Source organism: Palaemon carinicauda, chromosome 27, assembly GCF_036898095.1.
Source record: "Palaemon carinicauda isolate YSFRI2023 chromosome 27, ASM3689809v2, whole genome shotgun sequence".
NCBI classification, from domain to species: domain Eukaryota; kingdom Metazoa; phylum Arthropoda; class Malacostraca; order Decapoda; family Palaemonidae; genus Palaemon; species Palaemon carinicauda.
The window spans coordinates 24,200,021-24,224,214 of NC_090751.1; the positions used below are offsets into that span (position 1 = coordinate 24,200,021).

General features: G+C 37.9%; 2 protein-coding genes across 8 annotated transcripts in view; one reads left to right on the forward strand and one right to left on the reverse strand.

Moving 5' to 3' along the window:
- Positions 1-16,944, forward strand: part of LOC137620605 (HAUS augmin-like complex subunit 2) — a 35,921-nt gene extending 18,977 nt beyond the window's left edge. Inside the window, exons 1-7 of one of the 5 annotated variants that reach the window (XM_068350870.1) lie at positions 5,919-6,110; positions 6,490-6,575; positions 8,747-8,893; positions 10,309-10,441; positions 10,871-11,003; positions 11,335-11,440; positions 15,426-16,944. In XM_068350870.1, the coding sequence (XP_068206971.1) occupies positions 8,765-8,893; positions 10,309-10,441; positions 10,871-11,003; positions 11,335-11,440; positions 15,426-15,557 (633 nt within the window). In that variant the 5' untranslated portion in view covers positions 5,919-6,110; positions 6,490-6,575; positions 8,747-8,764 and the 3' untranslated portion in view covers positions 15,558-16,944. Of the gene's footprint in view, positions 1-5,917; positions 6,111-6,489; positions 6,576-8,746; positions 8,894-10,308; positions 10,442-10,870; positions 11,004-11,334; positions 11,441-15,425 lie in introns of those variants that run through there. The other 4 variants (XM_068350869.1, XM_068350873.1, XM_068350872.1 and 1 more) reach the window with 4 other exon arrangements.
- A 407-nt stretch (positions 16,945-17,351) lies between these two features.
- Positions 17,352-24,194, reverse strand: part of Mlf (myeloid leukemia factor) — a 78,754-nt gene continuing 71,911 nt past the window's right edge. For all 3 annotated transcript variants that reach the window (XR_011040088.1, XM_068350867.1, XM_068350866.1), the window contains one exon: positions 17,352-19,901. Coding sequence is in view for 2 of the 3 variants with exons in the window: in XM_068350867.1 (XP_068206968.1) it covers positions 19,844-19,901 (58 nt within the window). In the remaining variant the exon portion in view is untranslated. The remainder of the gene's footprint in view (positions 19,902-24,194) is intronic.

Below are 24,194 nucleotides of genomic sequence, written 5' to 3' on the forward strand. Positions count from 1 at the left end.
CCATCGCCAGGTTCTGACTGTGCGCCCGCCCGCAAGGGATATCTCTCCTGCGCGTGCACTCCCTACGACATCTTCTGGGGTGCACGATCTCTCGCCCGCACGCCCACGGGCTCTTTATCCTGATCCTGCGCGCCGCACGTGAACATTCACCCTCGCGCCCGAGCGAACAATCAGCCTACTGCGCACTCTCCTGTGTCTCCTGCGCACGCTTCTACGCGCCATCGCTCGCCCGCGAGCGCCCTCGTAATTGCCCTCGCGCGTACATCAGAAGTCCCACACGCGCCATTAGTCTCCCGCACGCGTGCGACCCTGGATATTCCCCATGGCGCGATCGTCAATACCCTCCTGCGCGTGAGGCTGCAGGACAACGCACGACAAGGTCGCCATCGCCACATCCCCCCCCCCCACCCCTCGCAAGCGCAGAACAGCGCGCTCGCCGGTGGGGGGGAAAGTTTCCGAAAGGTCCAGGGACATTTCTTCTTCCTTTTCTTTACAGGCGAACCCCCCTATGGAAACTCCTCCCAGGGATCAGTCGATCCCTGTCCCTCCAGAGGGAGTGTCTGACAGCGCAGCTGCCAGCCAGCAGCCTTGGTTTGGGGCACTAGTAAGAGCAGTTATGCAGGCCTTCAAGCCTGTTCTCTCTGAATTGGGCCACAAATTCTTGGCTGCGTCTACCCCCCTGAAGAGAAAAAGAGGAGTTTCGGACGCGGTGACTTCTCCGAGGACTAAGCTGTCTCCTCGTAAGCCTTCGAGGCAGTCCCCCTCCCCCCTCAGACTTTTTCTCCCTCCCTGTCGGACAATGACTTCCTGTCCTCAGGGGAGTCACGTGAGGTGAGACGTTCCCCCATTGCACCAATGGGGGAAACCCCACCTCGCGCTGGGAAGTCTTCTCGGGTAGGGGCGGAGAAGAGCCTACCTCCATCGTTGTTGGAGTCCTGCATCCCTCCCAGGAGAGAGCCAAAGGACTCTAAAATAATTCTGAAATCCTCGACAAGACTTAGAACGGAGCCAGCCTGTCACTCGGAGAACGTCCGCGATTCTTCCCAAGAAGAGCCTTTGGGGACAGGAGACTTTGCTGCGAGTCCATCCGGAGGCGAGCTACAGGAGTCAGAACATGCATTTTGGCAAGTTCTGACCCTTATGAGGACTCTCAATGGGTTTGCCGACCCATATATCATCTCTCGAGAGGGCAAAGACACGGTCTTGGACCAAGTATTTGGGACTCAAAAACCCTCTAAGGCCAGTGCGGCTCTGCCCTGGTCTCGGGGTTAAGAGTACCAGGGACAAGATCGCGGTCCAGCTCTCTGAGCTAGCCTCCTCCAGCTGATCCAGTGCCGGCAACAAGCTTCTCCCATCTCCTCGCATTCAGCAGGGGAGGTACTTCGAGATCTCAGAGGAGCCTTGTTTAGCTCTTCCCCTTCACCATTCTTTGGAAGAGCTAACCAGGGGAGTCCCTTTTGAGAGAGACTCCAACCGGCAGGTCTCATTCTCGGCGACTGATATCCTTAATCAGGAGAAGGTTGTAAAGTGTGCTATGCAGGCCACTTCGTGGCTTGACATCTGGTTAGGGACCTGAGGTATCCTTATACGTTCGGAGGATTTCTCCAAAGAACGTACCAGGAAAGCATGGAGACCTTCCTACTCTCAGGCACTCGCACGATCGAGTTTCTGGCCCACCAAGTCTCGAACTTGTGGGCAAACACCATCCTGAAACGTCGGGATGCGGTGTCTGAGAGGTTCCATCAGAAGGTCCCTAGCACCGAGATAAGCAGGCTCAGACGTTCTTCCGTGGAGGGAACGAATCTGTTTGAGCCTAAAGACGTGGAGCATGCTGCTGAGAGGTGGAGGAAGTCCCAACAAGACTCCCTCCTACATAGAACTTTGACAGCCAAGCCCTATAAGCCTCCAGCACCCCAGCAGCCCCGTCCTACCAAGACTACGAAACTGACAACAGCAGCGAAGACAGTGGTGTCTAAGCCAAGAAGTCCTCCAGGGGCGGGAAAAATCCTAGAAGGAGCAGCCGAGGCCACAAACACTAGGATTGGCAGTCCCCCTGCATGTCCACCAGTGGGGGGATGCCTACAAAGTTGCGCAGACAGGTGGCAGCAACTTGGGGCCGATTCCTGGACAATTTCCGTAATCAGTCAGGGATATCGTGTCCCGTTCACAACATCTCTACCTCCCCTGACGACGAATCCAGCGTCATTGAGCTCCCTTGCCATGGGATCAGCAAGGGGGCAGACCCTTCAGGCAGAAGTCCAGATCATGTTGTAGAGTTTCATTAGCTTATATTCCTTCATCTAGAAATCAGGCTGATTTACTTACTAAACCTTGTACTTGTAAGCATTTTCTTGAAAATTTCAGTCTTTGGATCAAAGGGCCTTCTTGGTTGAATTCTCCTGACGAGTGGCCTAAGTCTTTTGGGTTGTATTCCTGATAATGTGAAGGGTGACTCAATTTCTCTTGTAATGTTCCCTAAAAAGGGATTTTGACGAAGGAAAAATCTATTTCTGGGAAGAGGCCTGTGACGCCCGGTGAAAAGGGTCCTTCTTTACACTTTTCTAATATAAATCTTCCAAATATACTAGAGAAAGATAAAAGCATGGAATGCAGAGGTTACAACCCTCGCGCGATCACCTTGTAGGTGTCGTGTATTTAACAAGGGCGTGTGAAAACCACTATTCACAGGCTGACTTCTATTTAGATAATCCTTTCATCAATGGGGAGGGCCGTGACAGGCCCTAGAGAACACAGTTGGACTACCCCACCGACACCTACCACGCAAGCTCTCTAGGACATCCTTCTGTTTTGGACTTGCCCGCTAAGTCGATAGTGTTTTGCTCAGTGTTTTTTCGCAAGTGATTGTCGTTAATTCAACATGACTGACGTTGCTACTTCACCTTTACCAATGTTAAGTACCATAGTTTGTTTTGACAGTTTATTTCAGTACCGGGCATTTGTTCTGTTTCCAGTATTGTGGATTTTAGTTTTGGAAGCGATTGGCTCGGTATCGGCAGCCATTTTGGGTTTTGTTCGCTTCGGTAATTTTTCAAGTTAATATTTCCCATCTGGTACTCTGTCATCTAGGTTATATCGCTTACGTTTTATGACCAATTTTATTATAATTATTTATTATTAGATTTTACTATGGTATTTATTTGCTAGCAAGTCCAATTTGGACCTACGAAGAATAGCGATTTAGTCTTTGTTATAGTTTTTTACACGCCTCAGGAAGGTGCTCGTTTTAATATCTTTATGTTTATTTGTTACGTTGTCGTTATTCTTTGTTCTTGGTTATTACAATTACTAAGAAAAAAGCAATCAATTTTATTATTTTTCTTATCATATTGTGTGATGTTGTTTTTTATTATGTAACCTCGAGAGCGTGAGCATAGAGTGCTCGTTTTCTGTTTCTACAGTTACGAGTTACCCCTCCTCTCGTTTTCTTTATTAAGCTCGAGTAAGGGAGGTGGATTTCCCGTTTTCCGTTTTTTTACGATCACGAGTTATTCCTGCCTCCTCTTATTCTCCGAGTTGATGATATTACGTTTAATGATATTCACGTTTTATTGATGTGGTTACTGTTGATATAGCTAGCACTATTAATAGGTTACGTTAGTGTATGAGTCATTAGTTGAAGTCGCTTTATGCCGACACCCTTAGCTCCGCCTTGAGTTATACTCCGCTATAATGGATACTCATTGGGTGAGAACTAGTCAGATTTTTGGAGCACAACGGTGAAATCCGGCACTCAGACTCCGGCTGCGGCCTTTTGCACACGAACCTTTGTCATGATTGATCACCATTACATTATTACGGTCCCTTTTTTCATCGAATCTCCGGCTTCACTGGAGATAACAGACATTCAGCATTGAGGTTAATGTTATCGTACCGCAAGGAACCTCTTGTAAATATTAGTAATTTTTCTAGTTTTTCTAGACTTATAAGTGTAGTTTCTAAGGTATTTACTGTTGCATATAAGTTTAGGAAAATTCAAGCTAACCCTGTTGAGGCAGCTTCTAATTACCTTCTGAGGTTGATGCAAGAGGAAGCTTTTCCTCTTGAATTGTCTTATCTAAAGAGTAGAGATTCTTCAGTTGAAGTTCCACCTTTAGTTAGGCAGTTTAATTTTTTTCTGGATGATAATGGTATAATGCGATCTAAAGGTCGGATTGACAAAAACATTACTTTAAAATTTGATATCGTCAATCCTATTCTTGTGGATAAGAAGCATCATTTGATTCGGTTGTTGATTTATTATCCCCATTGTAAGCCTATGCACATGGGTTTGCAATCCACTCTTAGTTTTTGCGCATGCATGGTTTGTGGATTGTGAAGGCTAGGCAAGCAGTTTTGTCTGTCCTTAAGGATTGTATTGTATGCAAGCATTATAATGCTAGCACAGTGAAGTATCCTTCTCCTTCTTTGCTTCCTTCTTCCAGGGTTAATTTGAGTGTGCCTTTTGCTCATACTGGTGTGGATTATACAGGCCACTTATGGTCGAGGGAGTAAATGGAGAAAAATTTAAGGTGTACATTCTTATTTTCACTTGTGTCAATACATTTGGAAGTTGTCCAGTCTATGTCAACCTCAGAATTAATATTAGCTTTCATTAGATATTCTAATAGGTTTGGTGTTCCTGTTGCTGTTTATTCTGATACTGTAATGCCAAATCCTTTGTTCAGGCTGGTATTATAATTGAACATTTACTTACTTCTGAGTTTGAGGAGAAGTTTAGGGTCGCTTCAATTTCTCATAATACTATCCCTGTGTACGCAGTGTGGTATGGTGCTGTTTGGGAAAGATTAATTAAAACAGTGAAGCATTGCCTTTTTAAAACTCTTGGTAGATATACTCTTTCATTTTCTTAATTTGTCACTTTCCTCTCTGACATTCAGAAAATTTTGAATAATAGGCCTTTAACTTATAGATCTTGTGAGAATGAGTGAGATATAATTTGTCCTAATCATTTCTTGGTTGGCAGATTTATTCCTTCATTAATGTTTGGTGATTCTGAACAAGTTCCTGAGTGGGAGTATGGTGAGGAGGATGAGTATTCTTCTCTCCTTGCTCGTACTTTGGAAACTAGGGATGGACTTTATGAAAGCTTTAAGGAAAGGTGCTTTCTGAATATCTATTAAGTTTGAAAGAAAAGGACAGATCTTCTTTTCATCCTCCAAGAAAGTGGGAAAAAGGGGAAATTGCTCTCTTTAAATTACCTTCCAAATCTAGAACTTATAGGCCATTTGTTAGAATTGTTGAAACATTCAGTGACAACGAAGGTATTGTACGTACTGTTCGTATTGTTAAGCCTGATAAAAGTGAAAGTTAAATTAATTTTAGTTTTTTAATACCTTTAGAATTATATTTTGAACTTAATGATCCTAATTTATGTTCAAATTGAAGAACAAGAAGAAAATGTTAGTGAGTTGGAGACAGATGAAATACCTGACACTGGAACAGCTTTGCCCTATGAAACATCTACTAGGCCTGCCCGTAGTTATGCTCTTGCCTCCAGAAACCTAATAAGAAGCCTAGCTCGGGAGGGTAGATTGTAAACAATGGTTTGTTTTTTGTTTTATAGAAGTTGTCTTTTGTTGTCGAGTTAATCTGTCAAAATTGTTCTTTGTGTGACCACTTTTCTTTTTGTTGATTGGGGAAGATGTAGAAATAGTTGATTGGAGAATGGTAATTGCATTCGTGGAAGAATAGTCGAATTGACTAGTTCATTTTTCTTACTTTTTGTCCCATTTTTTGGCGTTTGTTTATGGACGGAAAGTAAAGTGAATGATTGCCGTTTGTCAATATTAGATGTAAATTCTTAACTTTCCCCTTTTTGTATTCTAATTTAATTAATTAAGTCAATATTTAATGTATTCCTTATAAGGAAACAGTTTTGTTCTCCCGTCTTTATTTTTCAACGTTGTTCGAGAGTTTCGGACAAAGTGAAAGAAAACGGAGTTGATGACAAATTTTGGTCCGACAAGGAGTTCAGTGTGTCCTGCGGTACCGACTGCAATGAAGAACGGGTGTTCTTTATTGGCCATTAAGAAGTGAATAGAAGATTTGATATTCGAAGAAAGAAGAAATTGTTCTAAAAGAAGGTGCAGGTAAGTTGAAAGATAAAGATTTGCCTTAAAATTTATTGAGTTAGATAATTCTAACAATTTAATGCCAATCACATGAACCATATACCCTTTCAACTGGTTACTTTATGTTTATTATACTTTTCTAATAATTACTATTGCTGCAAATCCCTTGTTTTTGTTGTTTCCCCACCTGAAACCCCCTGTTTCCCACAGGGATTCATCATAATTTTTATATTTGGGTGTAGGAAAACTCTTAAGTAGGTAGTTTACCTTCAATGTTTCATGTCAGAAATGAATAAACCACAAGATAGCCCGTTAGAATAATATATGATTCATGTATTTTGCTAGAAATCAAAGTATCATATTTACCAATAAAATTTGATTTGGCCATTATTTGCAGATCTTGGTATATCAGTTGTCTTAAAACTGAGAAGTGAACTAGGTTGGTGGTGGTACGAGAGTTTCAAGGCCTAAGCCTCTGACCAAGTAAGAATATAATTTACTACGGTATGTTGTTTAGCTTGAACTATTTTTGCTTTGAAATGAGCATAGAATACTCATACAGTACCCTCAATCAGCAAACACTCCACAATTAATTTTTTTGGGCTCAATCCATGACGTCCTGATGGAAGGTTAATTCAGTAGCTTCCTTAGGGTATAAGGAAGCTACTGAAGGAACCTTCCATCAGGACGTCATGGCTATCTCACCCAAAAATAGATAAAGGTCACCATTTTCCTTTGATAGCATAGTACAGGTATTTCTATAAAATTTACTGTAATATGCTGCAATCTAGGTATCCCAATAACTTGGTTTACTACACTACCATCTGTCTATTTTTTAAACTGCACAATTTTCTAGACTATCAACTGATGGCAAATACATTCTCATATGTTTTCATTATGTCACCAGTTACATCATTCTTAATATATTTTGTCAGCACTTTGTTGTTACTGTATTAACCCTTTTACCCCCAGGCTCTTTGGAAATTTCCAACCCTTAACCCCCAAGGGGTAATTTTTTCCCCAGCACATTTTGCAGTATATTTTCTTTAAATTGCTCTAACAGCCTTAGTTTTTGTCATAGAGAGGTCGGGTTGGTCTCATTCTCTTGGAAAATGCCTGAATTTTCTAAAAAAAATTATCAAAAATATGAAAAAAAAAATTTTTATAGCATTTTTTTGCAAGGACGTACCGGTACGTCCATGGGGGTAAAGGGATGAGTGTTGTGAAACGTACCAGTACGTCCTTTGGGGGTAAAAGGGTTAAAATATATGGATATTTTGTCAGCTCTTTGTTGTTACTGTATTAAAATTTATGGATATTTTGTCAGCTCTTTGTTGTTACTGTATTAAAATTTATGGATATTTTATCAGCTCTTTGTTGTTACTGTATTAAAATTTATGGATATTTTGTCAGCTCTTTGTTGTTACTGTATTAAAATTTATGGATATTTTGTCAGCTCTTTGTTGTTACTGTATTAAAATTTATGGATATTTTATCAGCTCTTTGTTGTTACTGTATTAAAATTTATGGATATTTTGTCAGCTCTTTGTTGTTACTGTATTAAAATTTATGGATATTTTATCAGCTCTTTGTTGTTACTGTATTAAAATTTATGGATATTTTATCAGCTCTTTGTTGTTACTGTATTAAAATTTATGGATATTTTGTCAGCTCTTTGTTGTTACTGTATTAAAATTTATGGATATTTTGTCAGCTCTTTGTTGTTACTGTATTAAAATTTCTGGAACCTTAAATATGTTGTAGATGATTATTTTACAGTTATCTTTATGTACTCAATTTAGCTTTAGAAGAACTATCTGCATTGTCAGTTATGGTCTAGAGAAGCAAACATAACAACAGTTATACCAAGTGAATCTAGGTTATGTAATTTAAATAAAGATTTTACAGAAGGCTTGTCAGTCCTGACTTTGTTATTCTAAGCCAAGAGGAAATTTAGCCAAGGTATGACTAATCAGTTTGCAAAATAGCCAGATTTTTCATCAATTTCTCGACTAATAGTGTGAAGATCCCTCTTTTTATTTTTCCAGCATCTGCCTTTTCTCCAAAGTCCTTCCTGGAAGTGTATTCTCAGTCTACTGTTTTACTCTTATTTTTTTCTCTCCGCTAAGCGTATAATCTCATCTTTCACGTCAAAGTTTGGCAATGTTTCTTGTCAATAGCATCCATGAAATTTTTTACTTTTAAGTTTTATAATATTTTCTAACTCCAAACTTTTCACCATCTTACATTTAGTTAGGTTAGGTTAGGATGTATCCCTGCGAGTTCCTCATTATAATAGTTTGCAGTGATATAAGTTTTGATAGGTTGATTTGGATGTATTTCTGTAATCACCATTATTACAATTTTATCTAATTCATTGGATTACCTATGCAAGAAGTATTGAGTATAGGATAACACATTAGTTATATGTAATGATTTCTATATCACTCATGTGGCCCTTGCCGTCATGTACAGTATAAGAGCTGTCTCATGGAATTCACTTACAATATACTGTACTTGAGATTAAAGTTTATGTAAAAGAAAAGTTCATAATATGGATGTTGTTTAAAAAAAAAATTTGTTTAAATTTAGGTAAATTTTATGAATGTAAATGGTCTCATCACATCCTAATTGTGACCTCTTGTATTTTTCAGACCATTGAATCTTGGAGAATGGAGGAATTGTTAGTTGCACATCAGTCAATAGATGATATCATTACCTCATTTTATCCTGATGACGTTGGGGATAGTGATGCAGTCAATGTAACATCATCTTTGAGTAGTCTAAACAGTAGTAATCAGGTGAGAAAATAAATTTAATACCTGTAGCACTACACTATACAGTATACTGTAAGTATATTTTGGGGGTTAAGGTACAACAGTACAATACTGTACTGTATTTGAAAAGATTAAACTTACTCTTCTTAGAAAACTCCATGAGATAAGTAGATGTATCCATGTTAGGCTACTTTATTTTGTACTTAATTTAGCCAGCATTTGGTGGAAAAGAGAAGCTATTTAGTTTGCGCATTTATGGGCTTTAGACCATTTGAAAGTTAACCCTTTTACCCCCGGGGTATTTGGAAATTTCCAACCCTTAACCCCCAAGGGGTTATTTTTTTCCCAGCACATTTTGCAGTATATTTTTTTAAATTGCTCTAACAGCCTTAATTTTTGTCATAGAGAGGTCAGGTTGGTCTCATTCTCTTGGAAAATGCCTGAATTTTCTCAAAAAATTATAAAAATATATGACAAACAAATTTTTATAGCATTTTTTTGCAAGGACGTACCGGTACATCCATGGGGGTAAAGGGATGGCTTTTGTGAAACGTACTAGTACGTCCTTTGGGGGTAAAATGGTTAAGACCCAAATCCCATACTACAATAAGAATTATTTACTTTACCACAGGTTCAGAATATTGATTCCATAATTCTAAATACAGAAATGACTTTTACACTTGACAACATATTGAATTTGCTTTCACATTCTATTCTGAGGATCAGGAATTGTTCAAGACAAAAGTTTAAACTATTATTGTAACCATAAACATTTTCATGTGAATTTTTTCTTTGGTAAAGTATTAAATGTAAAATGGACTCTCATACCTTTCCTTTGACTTGTGTTCTCTAATGCTGAAAGTGTGCAGTCTTGAAAGGTACCTCAAGAACTTTGAAATAAGATATGCTATCTCTTACTAACTGTTGTCAATACTTTTCGTTTAAATAATGTGGCTGGTGATGTTTTTCCTGCTTTCTGAATGGATGTGAGAGTGGAATTTTGCCCATAAGGCCCCTTGGCAGGGCTTGAGAGGCAATTCAGCACTGAGGTTGGACTGCAAGATGGGAGAAAAGATATGGGAGTGGAGGTAGGGTGCAGAGGGATACTGGGAATTCCCTCCAGTTTTGCTACCAGTGCACCACTTGAGATACACTCACTGCACTACCCACTCTATGGGGCTCACCCATTTTGGTCACAGCCTTTTGACTGTCTTCTCTTTTGATATCTTAAAAGAAAAAAGAAACATTTGCTGCTACACTGTGTTAGGCCCTAAAGGCATGCCACCAATTAACAGATCAACTTTGTATCTTTAATTTCATCATAAGTAGGAACATGATTGTTTCTTGTGTAAGCACATCCTGTATTATATAGGTTGCAAGTGGGACTGCTTTTAGTGGCACTGTACCTGCGTTGTTATAAAAATTTTATTTTCTTTCAGGCTGTAAATGACTTTTTGGAATGCTTCTCCCGTCTAACTGTAGTTCGGAAAGAAATAGTTGAAATGGAAGAAAAATTGAATTCTGCAAAGCTAAACAAGCTTTCATCAGAATTAATACACCCAGCAGTTGTAGGTAATAGTCCCTAAATTCATTACCTGAGTAGTTCTTGAAAGATTTATAAATGAAAAAATTTACATAGATATGTATATATTTTCTCCATAAAATTTGTTAGTAAATTATATTAATTCATACAGTACCCTGTTCAGGAGTAGAGAAACTTTTTTTTTTTTTTAACCTCTTGGAAAGGCTGCTAACAAAAATGTATTTGAAAATAAAATGTCATTGATATGAAATACGAAAATAGAAAATTAATGGTTAATGTATGCTAAAAAAAAATGTGCCATTTTTTCATGTAAATATAAAATTTTAAACAATTTATCTTTACATTGGGTAGTCTTCTTTAGAAATCAAATCTAAGAAAATTAAAGGGACTAGATATTAGTGAAAATATGCGAGGTAAAAAAAAATTCTTTAAATAATTAAAAGTATTGTCTCTGCCAGGTGAACATATTTCTTGGTGCCAGGAAGCAGAGAAGCACTTGCGAACAATTATTGAGAACAAAGATTTGTTCATTTATCATTTACAGCAACCTTTCATCACCAATTATCTGACTATGCATTATCAGTATCACAGGTGAGGACTATGTATGAAAATTGTTGGTTTTTCAAATATTGTAGTAAATACTTTATGTCTCAAGAAATGGTTTCACTTTTCTGCTTCATTATTTTTGTAACTTTTTTTTAAATACACTGCTATGTATGCATCTATTCTTAGTCAGAATTTTAAATCCCTTAAAAATGTGTTAATATTTACTGGATGCACTAGCACTTTAAAAGCTTTTTCATAGAACAACAAATTGGTTGAATTTCAGGTTTTATTTTGGCTTTACTGCAACCAGAGAAAAAAAGTAAAATTTAAACCCAAGTTTTTAATGCCTTATGAAATTAACATATTTGTTTTACAGAGATTTGATAACCTTGGTTGAGGATCTCACTGGTATTCTGAATAAAACCGAAGTCTACCTTCAATTGATAGAAGAGCAGGCAAAAGACTCCATGCTTCAGCGTGCAGTGAGTATAACAGTATATCATCATGTTTGATCAATTACACAATGTGATGGAGGATAAGTTTCTTCTGTGAAGGTCATGGCTTGAGATTATACTTGCATGTTACCACAGGGATACCTAGAGCCTGTTGTCTTACTAGCCAAGTCATATATTACCTTATTCAGTTATCAAGACGTACAGTAAATGCTTTTAGCCCTCGTAGAGTTGGCCTAAAAGGTTTGCTCTTTATAAATATGGTAGATTTGCTTTTGTAAAAATCCTTAAAAATTTCATTTATTAAATTGAAAATGTTAGATTATGAAAAAAGATCATAGTGATGTGTTTGTTAGATTATGAAAAAAGATCATAGTGATCTGTTTCCCAACTTAATATTTGTTATAAGTAGTAAACTATAGCACCTTGAATCTGTCTTAATATATGCAGTATACAGTACAGGTATAAGCTTTGTTCTCCATTCTGGCATCGAGTCTTATACAGTAGGTTATTCATCAAACACCCATGAGTGACCAGTTAGAAAGGATATTCCATCAATGTAGCATATGCTTAGGAAGTAAGGATATATAAGTTAAACTCTGGGTTATGGATTTTATTGCTTCCTCCGGTGCCTTAGATGACCGCGGAGGTAGCAGCAGTAGGGTATTCAGCATTAGGAAGCTTCATCTGTGGTGGATAATGGGGGAGGGTGGGCTGTGGCACCCTAGCAGTACCAGCTGAACTCGGTTGAGTCCATTGTCAGGCTGGGAGGAACGTAGAGAGTAGAGGTCCCCTTTTTTTGTTTTGTTTCATTTGTTGATGTCGGCTACCCCCCAGAATTAAATGTCCTATATAAACTATTAACATCAAAAACAGATATGTCATATATAAACTATAAAAAGACTCATGTCAGCCTGGTCAACATGAAAACATTTGCTTCAACTTTAAACTTTTGAAGTTCTACTGATTCAACTACACAATTAGGAAGATCATTCCACAACTTGGTAACAGCTGGAATAAAACTTCTAGAATACTGTGTAGTATTGAGCCTCATGATGGAGAAGGCCTGGCTATTAGAATTAACTACCTGCCTAGTATTACGAACAGGATAGAATTGTCCAGGGAGATCTGAATGTAAAGGATGGTCAGAGTTATGAAAAATCTTATGCAACATGCATAATGAACTTATTGATCGACGGTGCCAGAGATTAATATCTAGATCAGGAATAAGAAATTTAATAGACCGTAAGTTTCTGTCCAACAAATTAAGATGAGAATCAGTAGCTGAAGACCAGACAGGAGAACAATACTCAAAACAAGGTAGAATGAAAGAATTAAAACACTTCTTCGGAATAGATTGATCGCCGAAAATCTTGCAAGACTTTCTCAATAACCCAATTTTTTGTGCAATTGAAGAAGACACAGACCTAAAGTGTTTCTCAAAAATAAATTTGCTGTCGAGAATTACACTTAAAATTTTAAAAGAGTCATACAAATTTAAAGGAACATTATCAATACTGAGATCCGGATGTTGAGGAGCCACCGTCCTTGACCTACTTACAATCGTACTTTGAGTTTTGTTAGGATTCAACTACATACCCCATAATTTGCTCCATGCACTAATTTTAGCTAAATCTCTATTAAGGGATTCACCAACCCCAGATCTACATTCAGGGGATGGAATTGATGCAAAGAGAGTAGCATCATCTGCATATGCAACAAGCTTGTTTTCTAGGCCAAACCACATGTCATATGTATATTGTATGAAAAGTAATGGGCCAAGAACACTACCCTGTGGAACACCGGATATCACATTCCTATACTCACTATGGTGCCCATCAACAACAACTCTTTGAGATCTATTACTTTAAAAAATTCAATAATAATGCTAAGAAATGACCCACCCACTCCCAACTGTTTGAGTTTGAAAACAAGGGCCTCATGATTAACACGGTCAAAGGCAGCAATAAAATCAAGGCCAATCATACGAACTTCCTGACCACAATCAAGGGATTTCCCTACCGCATTGGAGATTGTAAGAAGGGCATCACATGCTCCAAAGCCTTTACAAAAACCAGATTGCAAACTATGAAATAGATGATTACCTTCAGCAAACCTATCAAGACATTTTGCCAGAAGACGTTCAAAAACTTTAGATAATATGGGAGTTATGGAAATTGGGCAGTAATCAGTGGGACTTGAGCTACCACAAACACATTTACATAGAGGAATAACATTACCAATTCTCTAACAAGTGCTAAAAGCTCCTCTTCTTGCTAACTTGCACAAAATAACAGATGACTTTGGAGCTAAGAAATCTGCTGTCTTTATAAAAAACAAAGGAAAAATAACATTTGGGTCTACACCTCCATTAGCATCAAGGTCCATCAACAGAGCTTTAATCTCACGAGATCGAAAAGCTAAACTAGTTAGTTTAGCCTCAGGAAAACAGGAATGAGGAAGTTCAAGTTTTTCATTACTCTGTTTACTGTCAAAAACATCAGCCAAAAGGGTTGCCTTTTCCTTTGGACAGTGCGTGACTGAGCCATCTGGTTTAAGTAAAGGAGGAACTGTTGCATCTACACCAAAGAGTGCAGATTTAAAGGTAGACCACCATTTATGTTCCTGAGTTGTACCAGAAAGTGTTTCTTTTATGGTTAAATTGTATTCCTTTTCAGTTGAGGCTTAAACTCTCTGAGCAGAAGCTCAAAGCTGAGTATATAGTAGTTGTTCCAGGTCAAATCTGATCTGTTATATAGCAAAACCTGTTATTTATGAATGATGGATTAGATTTACATGTATAAGAATTGGGCCATATAATCTGGTGCTGAATCCTAAGGAATTAAAGTAGAGAGTTTGAACAGCTAGAAGAATGGATACAAGCTGGAACCAAAATAAAGTAGACAGAAAAAAAATTAACAATTGGAGGTGGAAGGGACACTGCAAAGACACTTTAGTTGATGTCCACAGTGCAAAGCATAAGTTACACTACCCTCCTACAGCGAATGGTGTGAGAGATAGCAAGGATCAGTGATGGTAACAGGTATATTTATTTGTACAGTAGTTACTCTTTTGGTTACTTCTTAGTACTACCATTTCTCCTGTCTACATGTACAGGGATCCAACATTAGGTATTCCATAATATTATATCATCATTACTCTTGAAAGTTGAAACTTGATTATTGAACAAATGGAGTGTTTTATGACAATGATTTTGATGGAATTCTGTGGCCTTTTATGTATTAAGAGTTTATGTAGTATGTCTTCAGCCCATATCTACACCCACTTTTTAGATTTTTAGACTAACTCCTATCTTGATGTCCAACCTTCCTTAAATTTTCCTCCATTGTACAACTATAGTCCATTTCTTTTAGCGATGCAGATCTGCACCGACTCGCAGCGGTGCCCTTTTAGCTCAGAAAAGTTTCCTGATCGCTGATTGGTTAGAATTATCTCGTCCAACCAATCAGTGATCAGGAAACTTTTCCGAGCTAAAAGGGCACCGCTGCGAGTCGGTGCAGATCTGCATCGCTAAAAGAAATGGACTATAGTTTTCCTCAGTCAGTTGTACAATGTTGCTGAATAGCCTTCCCATAAAGTCTAAGTTCATAAATATAATAATAAACATATTTTCAAGGTTAGGAATTTCTTGCACTATGGAATTTCTACATGCATAATAGCAAGTCAGTATCATTGACTATTGTCGAATATATCTTAAGTGCTTTTCTTTTGCAAGTGAAAAGTTTTTGCTCTTGACTGCTGCTATCTTATGAATTATATTAATCTTCTCCATGCCTAATTGAAATTATGTATCTTATACTGTATTTGAAAAAAAGGAGATAATGTAAGTTATACAGGTATTGTTTATTCATTGTTAAGATTGTCAAAAACATCATGGATACATAATTAAATTTGTTAATTTGGTTTGCATTGTAAACAGGTACTACAGTAGTTTATAGACTACCCAGTTCAATTTTTATTTCATTTCCATCCTATTTTACTTCTTATATTGCAGGACTCTGGCATCATCAACATTGTCCAAACTGTGACTGAATTGAAGACGACCTTAGATAATATTGTCACTCTAAAGAATATCATCCCAGCAATGATTAAAACTCAAAATGAAGAGGATATTCCCATTAAATAGCTAAAATGAAGCATCACACAAAGGTATCAATTTAACATTACTATTGAGGTTAGTATAATCTTTCCAACACTAGTTAGTGTAAAAAATTTTATATTATAGTTACTTTTTGGTAGGTCATCAAATCCTGTAGCAAATTTATTTGTGAATGGAGCATAAATCAGGCTTGACTGGTGTAAAAGTTGTTACTATTGAAAAAAGACCAGCTATGTTTTAATGAAGATATTAAATGTCAATAAGGCAATCTTATTGGAACTTTCATAAATTGCTTATACATTATGGTATTTTGTTCTATTAATAGGATCTTATAAATGGACAAATTTGCAAGGATTTGTGTATTGATAATCTAGGTAAAATTTCATTACGATATTTACCTCCATACCTTCCACAAGACCAAGCTTACAACAATGTTGTTTCAGTTTAGTTAGATTTATCCAAGAGATCTCGGCGGGCTGTGTATATTCAAGCTTGTTATTTCTTGTCTTTCATTTGTCTAAAGCATCATTTTAGTAGTATTCCTTTATATGGTGGGTGGCAGGAATGAGAAGCAGTGACATTGATAGTGCAAAAACCAAACAGTGATATCAGATAATCTACAAGTTCTGTGGTCTCTACTCATTCATCAGGCAAGGTTAATCTGCCTTAGGTACTAGATACTGTATAGACAAACTTTTGGCCTTAAAAGCTTGCTAGTTGTTATAGTCTAGTGCACTCGGATCTCAGTGCCATGGTTAGCACCTAGATTAAAATGAAAATAAAGAAACAGCAGTGGAGCATTGTACTGGAATTGCTATACTAAATGGCAAGGGGGAACCTAAGTAACGATCTAACAAACTGCAAGATGGTTACTAATCAGTCTTTAAAAAAAGTACACAAGATTAGACCGCAACATATTTTACAAGCTTTTTAAAGATAGCAGTTACCTTCATGATTATAAATTGCTGTATGTAGGACTAAACCTAACAGCCAGAAATTATACAGAAGACGTTGCTTCTGGAATCTTAGGCCAGCCCGTATTGATATTCCTTAGCTGAATTACTGACTCATAAATGAGAGAGAGGTGGTTTTTTTTGCAGTGTCCTTGCTTCTGATGTCCTCTGTGATGATTTCCGTTCCCCAATGTGCTCTGGTTAATGTGTTTGCCAGACAGGCATTGCCTGGTTATTTAGACGCACACTTAGAAGCTTCAACTGACTGACATAGTTAGTTTTCTCTTGCCCTGCATTGTGCCTTAAAAATTTATCTTTCAAATTGCATAATATTGATTTTCTAAACATAACAGTAAATGTGTGTAGTTTTATACTGTACAGGAAAAATTGTTTTTGTAATAAGTAAATGTGTGTAGTTTTATACTGTACAGGAAAAATTGTTTTTGTAATACTGTATATTTTTTTTTTTTTTAAATTAAGTTAAAAAGATTTCCCTGAAAATTTAATACTGTATTTCTGGTATTCATTGTAATATTTTTAATATGGTACATTGCAGTATTTTATAACAACTGCACAAAGGATACATATAAATAGTGAAGATGAAACCTCAAGAACTTTTACAATGAGGTCTGATGAGAATAGAGGAATTTACATCAGAAATACTAGTAAATGGAGTCAATGGAGTCAATGGAAGGGACTAGTTATATTTTGTACAATTCTTTTAATCAAATCAGGCCTCACTTAAGTAACATGTTACTCACTATAGAGCCTTGGATTACTGTGTAACTTGACACAAATTTGTTGTACACAATGAACCAGTGATGGATAACAAACATAAATTTTCTACTGTGAATAATTAAAACCATAAGAAAGTATGAACTTTATTATGTACCACATCCTGTAATAAAAATTTGGCTTCAATGGTACTTATTTCATTTTCACTCATCCTAAATGTGGGCGCTGAAGGTTCCCAACAATAACAGCTGGCCTTTGAATGAAGCAACTATTTACTCAACGGACTTCAACATATTTTATGTATATGATACAATGTATGTCTATGTTTCCACTAAACTCTCATATGAATTAATATACAACTTTATATATAGTACAGACATTATGAAATGTGTTTACTAATGTATCTCAAATGTCCATATTGCTGCACAGAAGCATGTTTTAACATACAAAGCAAGCTTAAACATTCTTTTGCTAATCCAAGTAAACAGAAACTATTTAGTACAAATAAGAGGGTTGTCTGATGAAGATTCACTGCCTTCAATACATAACTTCTGCTTAGGTTGTAATAGATATACAGACTATATAATGACTGTGAAAACCAAATCTTTAACAGTATAACTAATGATCACTTGTCACACAATTAAAACCTAAGTTAATTGTGTTTGTAACTTAGGTTCAAAAACAAAAGAAAAATACTAAGCAAACATTTCTGTAAAATAACAGCAAAAGTGCACCAAACTGTAAAATACAAGCATATATTACACAAAATAATCTCAATATATCACTTGCAACTAAGTATGCTCAAATCATAGATAAGTATAGGTTTTCTACCAATTTTCTACAGTACAGCATACAAGGAAAAATCTACTAGAAAGTTTGTAATCAATATGTAGAGCATTAAATTTATTTTACCTTCCAATGAAGGAAGCTTTAATTTATAATGATTATTTTATTCTAATGCAATCAAATACCTGACAATTGCCTCCTTTAGATGTTAGTCATATAACTATCATCCAGAGGCCAGGGCAATAGGCACCTACTCTGCTACAAAAACTAAAAGTAACCTATCTTTGGTGAAAAAGAACAGATTATATTTTCCACTCCACTAAGCTTCAGTAAGAGCATCTTTGAGGTACTGAGTTGGTAATAAGCTGTTTTTCCACTTTATAAAATATTATACTAATTGTACACGAAAGATATTGTTAGTAAAAAAAAAAAAAAAAATCAAAAGGAAGTCTTTTGCTAATGCACAACCGTAAGTATAATTTTAAAGCAAACACAAATCTTACTCCTTGGTTATTTCATGACCATTTATCTAAGCACAGACCTCTAATTGCAAAACTATGTTAATTAAAATCATAACTGTTCAACTCTTTCTTAAGCAGTATTCATCAGAAGACAATAAAAGTCCTACTAATGTTAAAGGAAATAGATTAGTGTGAAACATTCAGTCAATGACCCCTAAAACTATAAATACTAAAGTACTGAGAAGACTGGCCAGGAATAAGGCAATCTGTACTAAGTTAAGGATATAATATTTATCTTAAACTACTGACATAAAAACATTGCTGTGTATTTCCTTTTACATGATCATTAACCTTTATCTACTGCTAAAGGGCTGCTCCGTTTGCAGTTCTTTTTTTCTAGTATAGTACAGACAGCAGTCCATAGTGATCATGATGAATGGTGATAGTATCCAGTGTGATTTACATTTGAGTGATTGACCTTCCGATGCTCATTTTCACTTCTTTTCTCACCAACAAGAATGCAAGCAAGAAAAACAAACATCTACATATACAGTATATAAAGATGGGAATCTCAAAAGGTCTTATAAGCTATTATATTAAAAGTACATTTTCTCCTTAGACAGCCACAAACTGTCACACCCAATTTAGTGCTTTGAAAGTAAATGTCTCAGACCTGAAAAATGAGTAAAGTTCAGATATTGATGACAATAATTTAACAAAAAGCACTTTCTGATCAACAAATTATCGTTATCCAATCATTACATGTACATTGCCCTAACAGGCTACAAATCACTATATTACAGATATGTGCTTCACAGCAACTCACTATTTGGTAGAAAATTACCAACTAATTTCCAGTTAAATAACCTTACTGAAGTGCACTGTTGTATATTTACAATGATAATGGGTGTTTGTACACATCAATTTAATACAGTACTTGCTTCTCAGACAATAGCTAGTAGCTCTTGTTAGTTTTCAACTTACACTCAATAGGAAAACTGCATAGCTCAAGATAATTTTTATTCCAATGCAAAAGATCTGCATAGCTAAAGGTATTTTTTTTTTCAATCCATTCAACAGGACACCAGCTTAGCTAAAGGTACAATTTAAAGACTAAATTTGTCCACTACCTAACTTGAACTATCATTCACTAAGGGTGGAATCTTGTTGCTGAAAACAATCTTTACATAGGAAAATAAGGAACATTCCTTTAGAAGGACCAAACTGATCCTTAGTGTTGACTTTAATTCCATCATGATCCCATTCCTTTCCAAGGTGCACTTTTAGTGCTTTATCAAAGATGTTTCAGAAAAATGTTTAGCTACAAAAACTTCTAGTATCTTGGTCATGGAAAAGACTAAATGTTCTGAAAAACTGTTTACACCTGCTTAAATCGCTGGCGACGCTCCTCTCTCTCACGGCGCCTTTGGTCGTCACTGTAAAAGAATAAAGAATAATGACAGAGAACTGTACACTCATCAAAATACATAGACCTAAATACTGTATAATCATGTCTAAAGGGTAAAAAGGTTTTCACGGTAGTACGCAGATAAAAGGCTGCTTAAATCACATAAAAGGGATTATTTGATCTGCAGGAACCCTGTTACTCTTAATAACACTATTTTTCTGTAGGTTACACACTCACAGCTGTGAAATATTGAAGCATTATTTCTCTGCACAGAGTACTGTCCAATTTCTCAGTTAGGTTCATAACTATGCTGCTACCAAGCAAATTGAACTTTATTACTATTCAGTCAAGTTTTCCAGTAATTCACATTGACCATTTTTCAAGAACCAATACTCAATGCTTAATATTTGATATTTCCAAACAAAAATCAATAACCCCATTTTAAAGATGCATACACATACTTGAACGGAACACAATGCAAATAAATTATGACTATGACCTTCAACATTAAATTTTATATTTAAAAGCTACATCTAGTCAAACAGGGGTGTGACATTTCTGATGATATCAGCAATATATTTCTATATATATATAAATACCACCACTAGCTTAACTCACCAGTTGACAACTAATCTTTTTTTTTTTTTTTCACAGAAACAATATAACCTCAACAAGCCAACAACTAACATTTTATATACACAATTGGAAAGTTTTAAATTCGGTTTTGAAGTTCTGGAAAAATTTACTGTACACAGAATTCGTCAATTTTTTATATTTTTTCAACAAATTCCAGATTTGCATAAGAACAGGATAAAACGCTAAATACAGTTCACAAACATTTTATAAATGAAAGTGACTAAAGAATGAAAATTGAAATATGTTATTTTGATAATAAAATAAATTTTTGAATATACTTACCCGGTGATTATAATAGCTGCAACTCTGTTGCTCGACAGAAAAACTCTACGTAAAAATTCGCCAGCAATCGCTACACAGGTAGGGGGTGTACTCAACAGCGCCATCTGTTGTTCAGATACCTAGTACTCATTGTAAACAAAGAACTCAATTTTCTCCTCGGTCCACTGTGTCTCTATTGGGGAGGAAGGGAGGGTCCTTTAATTTATAATCACCGGGTAAGTATATTCAAAAATTTATTTTATTATCAAAATAACATTTTTCAATATTTAACTTAGCCGGTGATTATAATAGCTGATTCACACCCAGGGGGGTGGGTAGAGACCAGCAAAATATGTTTACATCATATGAGCTAAGAATTTTTATTTCATTTTAGAAGTTATCAAAATAACTAAACAAAATAAATAGGTACCTGGTAAGGAAGTCGACTTGAATAATTACTCTGCCTTTTTAAGTACGTCTTCCTTACGGAGCCTCGCGATCCTCTTAGGATGCTGAGCGACCCCTAGGAGCTGAAGTATCAAGGGTTGCAACCCATACAACAGGACCTCATCAAAACCTCTAATCTAGGCGCTTCTCAAGAAATGACTTTGACCACCCGCCAAATCAACTAGGATGCGAAAGGCTTCTTAGCCTTCCGGACAACCCCAAAACAACAATAAAAACATTTCAAGAGAAAGATTAAAAAGGTTATGGAATTAGGGAATTGTAGTGGTTGAGCCCTCACCCACTACTGCACTCGCTGCTACGAATGGTCCCAGAGTGTAGCAGTTCTCGTAAAGAGACTGGACATCCTTAAGATAAAAAGACGCGAACACTGACTTGCTTTTCCAATAGGTTGCGTCGATTATACTTCGCAGAGATCTATTTTGTTTAAAGGCCACGGAAGTTGCAACAGCTCTAACTTCGTGTGTCCTTACCTTCAGCAAAGCTTGGTCTTCCTCATTCAGATGGGAATGAGCTTCTCGTATTAACAGTCTGATAAAATAGGATAAAGCATTCTTTGACATAGGCAAAGATGGTTTCTTAACTGAACACCATAAAGCTTCAGACGGGCCTCGTAAAGGTTTAGTTCGTTTTAAATAGAACTCAAGAGCTCTTACAGGGCATAAGACTCTTTCTAGTTCATTTCCAACCATACGATAAGCTTGGAATATCGAACGATTTTGGCCAAGGTCGAGAAGGCAGCTCGTTTTTGGCTAGAAAACCAAGTTGTAGAGAACATGTAGCCGTTTCAGATGAGAATCCGATGTTCTTGCTAAAGGCATGAATCTCACTGACTCTTTTAGCTGTGGCTAAGCATACCAGGAAAAGAGTCTTCAAGGTGAGATCTTTCAGGGAGGCTGATTGTAGCGGCTCGAACCTGTCTGACATAAGGAATCTTAGTACCACGTCTAAATTCCAACCAGGTGTAACCAAACGACGCTCCTTCGTGGTCTCAAAAGACTTAAGGAGGTCCTGTAGATCTTTATTGTTGGAAAGATCTAAGCCTCTGTGACGGAAGACTGATGCCAACATGCTTCTGTAACCCTTGATAGTGGGAGCTGAAAGAGATCGTTCTTTCCTCAGATATAAGAGGAAGTCAGCTCTTTGAGTTACAGAGGTACTGGTCGAGGATACGGATACTGACTTGCACCAGTTTCGGAAGATTTCCCACTTCGATTGGTAGACTCTAAGGGTGGATGTTCTCCTTGCTCTAGCAATCGCTCTGGCTGCCTCCTACGAAAAACCTCTAGCTCTCGAGAGTCTTTCGATAGTCTGAAGGCAGTCAGACGAAGAGCGTGGAGGCCTTGGTGTACCTTCTTTACGTGTGGCTGACGTAGAAGGTCCACCCTTAGGGGAAGTGTTCTGGGAACGTCTACTAGCCATCGAAGTACCTCGGTGAACCATTCTCTCGCGGGCCAGAGGGGAGCAACTAGTGTCAACCTTGTCCCTTCGTGAGAGGCGAACTTCTGCAGTACCTTGTTGACAATTTTGAACGGAGGGAATGCATATAGATCTAGATGTGACCAATCTAGGAGAAAGGCATCTATATGAACTGCTGCTGGGTCCGGGATTGGTGAGCCAAATATTGGGAGCCTCTTGGTCATCGAGGTTGCGAAGAGATCTATGGTTGGCTGGCCCCAGGTGGCCCAAAGTCTCTTGCATACATCCTTGTGGAGGGTCCATTCTGTTGGAATTATTTGTCCCTTCCGACTGAGACAATCTGCCATGACATTCAAGTTGCCTTGGATGAACCTCGTTACTAGTGATAAGTTTAGACCTTTTGACCAGGTGAGGAGGTCCCTTGCGATCTCGTACAAAATCAGAGAGTAGGTCCCTCCTTGCTTGGAGATGTACGCCAAAGCCGTGGTGTTGTCCGAGTTCACCTCCACCACTTTGCCTTGAAGGAGAGACCTGAAGCTTTTCCAGGCCAGACGTACTGCCAGTAGCTCATTGCAGTTGAAATGCATTGTCCTTTGACTCGAGTTCCATATTCCCGAGCATTCCCGACCGTCTAATGTCGCACCCCAGCCTACGTCCGATGCGTCCGAGAAGAGAACGTGGTTGGGAGTCTGAACAGCCAGGGGAAGACCCTCTCTTAGGTTGATATTGTCCTTTCACCAAGTCAGACAAGACTTTATCTTTTCGGAAACCGGGATCGAGACCGCTTCTAGCGTCTTGTCCTTTTTCCAGTGAAAACTAGATGGTATTGAAGAGGACGGAGGTGTAGTCTTCCTAGTGACACAAATTGATCCACGGATGACAGTGTCCCTACCAGACTCATCCACAGCCTGACTGAGCAGTGTTCCTTCTTCAGCATCTTCTGGATGGATGGCAGGGCTGGGGGCTGATCGTCTTGTTGTTCAGCAACGTCCTCATCAGAGGGTTCCTCATCCGAAACTGATGAGGAAACGGCAACGGAATGGGCAACGTCTGGCTCGCTGAATCCGGTCGCACTGGTGGATGCGTGACGGAGCCGGACGCAATATCATGGAACTGCTGCACAGTCTGTGAACTGTCAACAACCATGGGTGCGCGAGGAAGCACAGCGTCAACCCGAGACTGTCTAGACCGTCTGGGTTGTGCAGTCAACACCCTACCGGGTTGCTGAGGTTGACGCACTGTGTCAAAACAAGTCACCTCTGCTGGTTGTTGAACGTCCTGAACGTCAACAACCACCTCCGAGCGTCGCTTAACGTCAACGTGCGGCTGGCAACCCACACTGGGTCGCATCGGTGGAGGAACCACCTCAACTGGCAGACGCGAGTAGGTTACCTCAGCGTCAACAGGGCGCACAACCGACCGGTTGGAAGGTTGTTGGCCAGAAGGTTCTTCTCCGTATTTAAGTCCTCTATCAAGGACGCAAGCTTGGACTGCATGTCTTGCAGCAAAGCCCATTTAGGGTCTACGGGAGCAGGTGTGG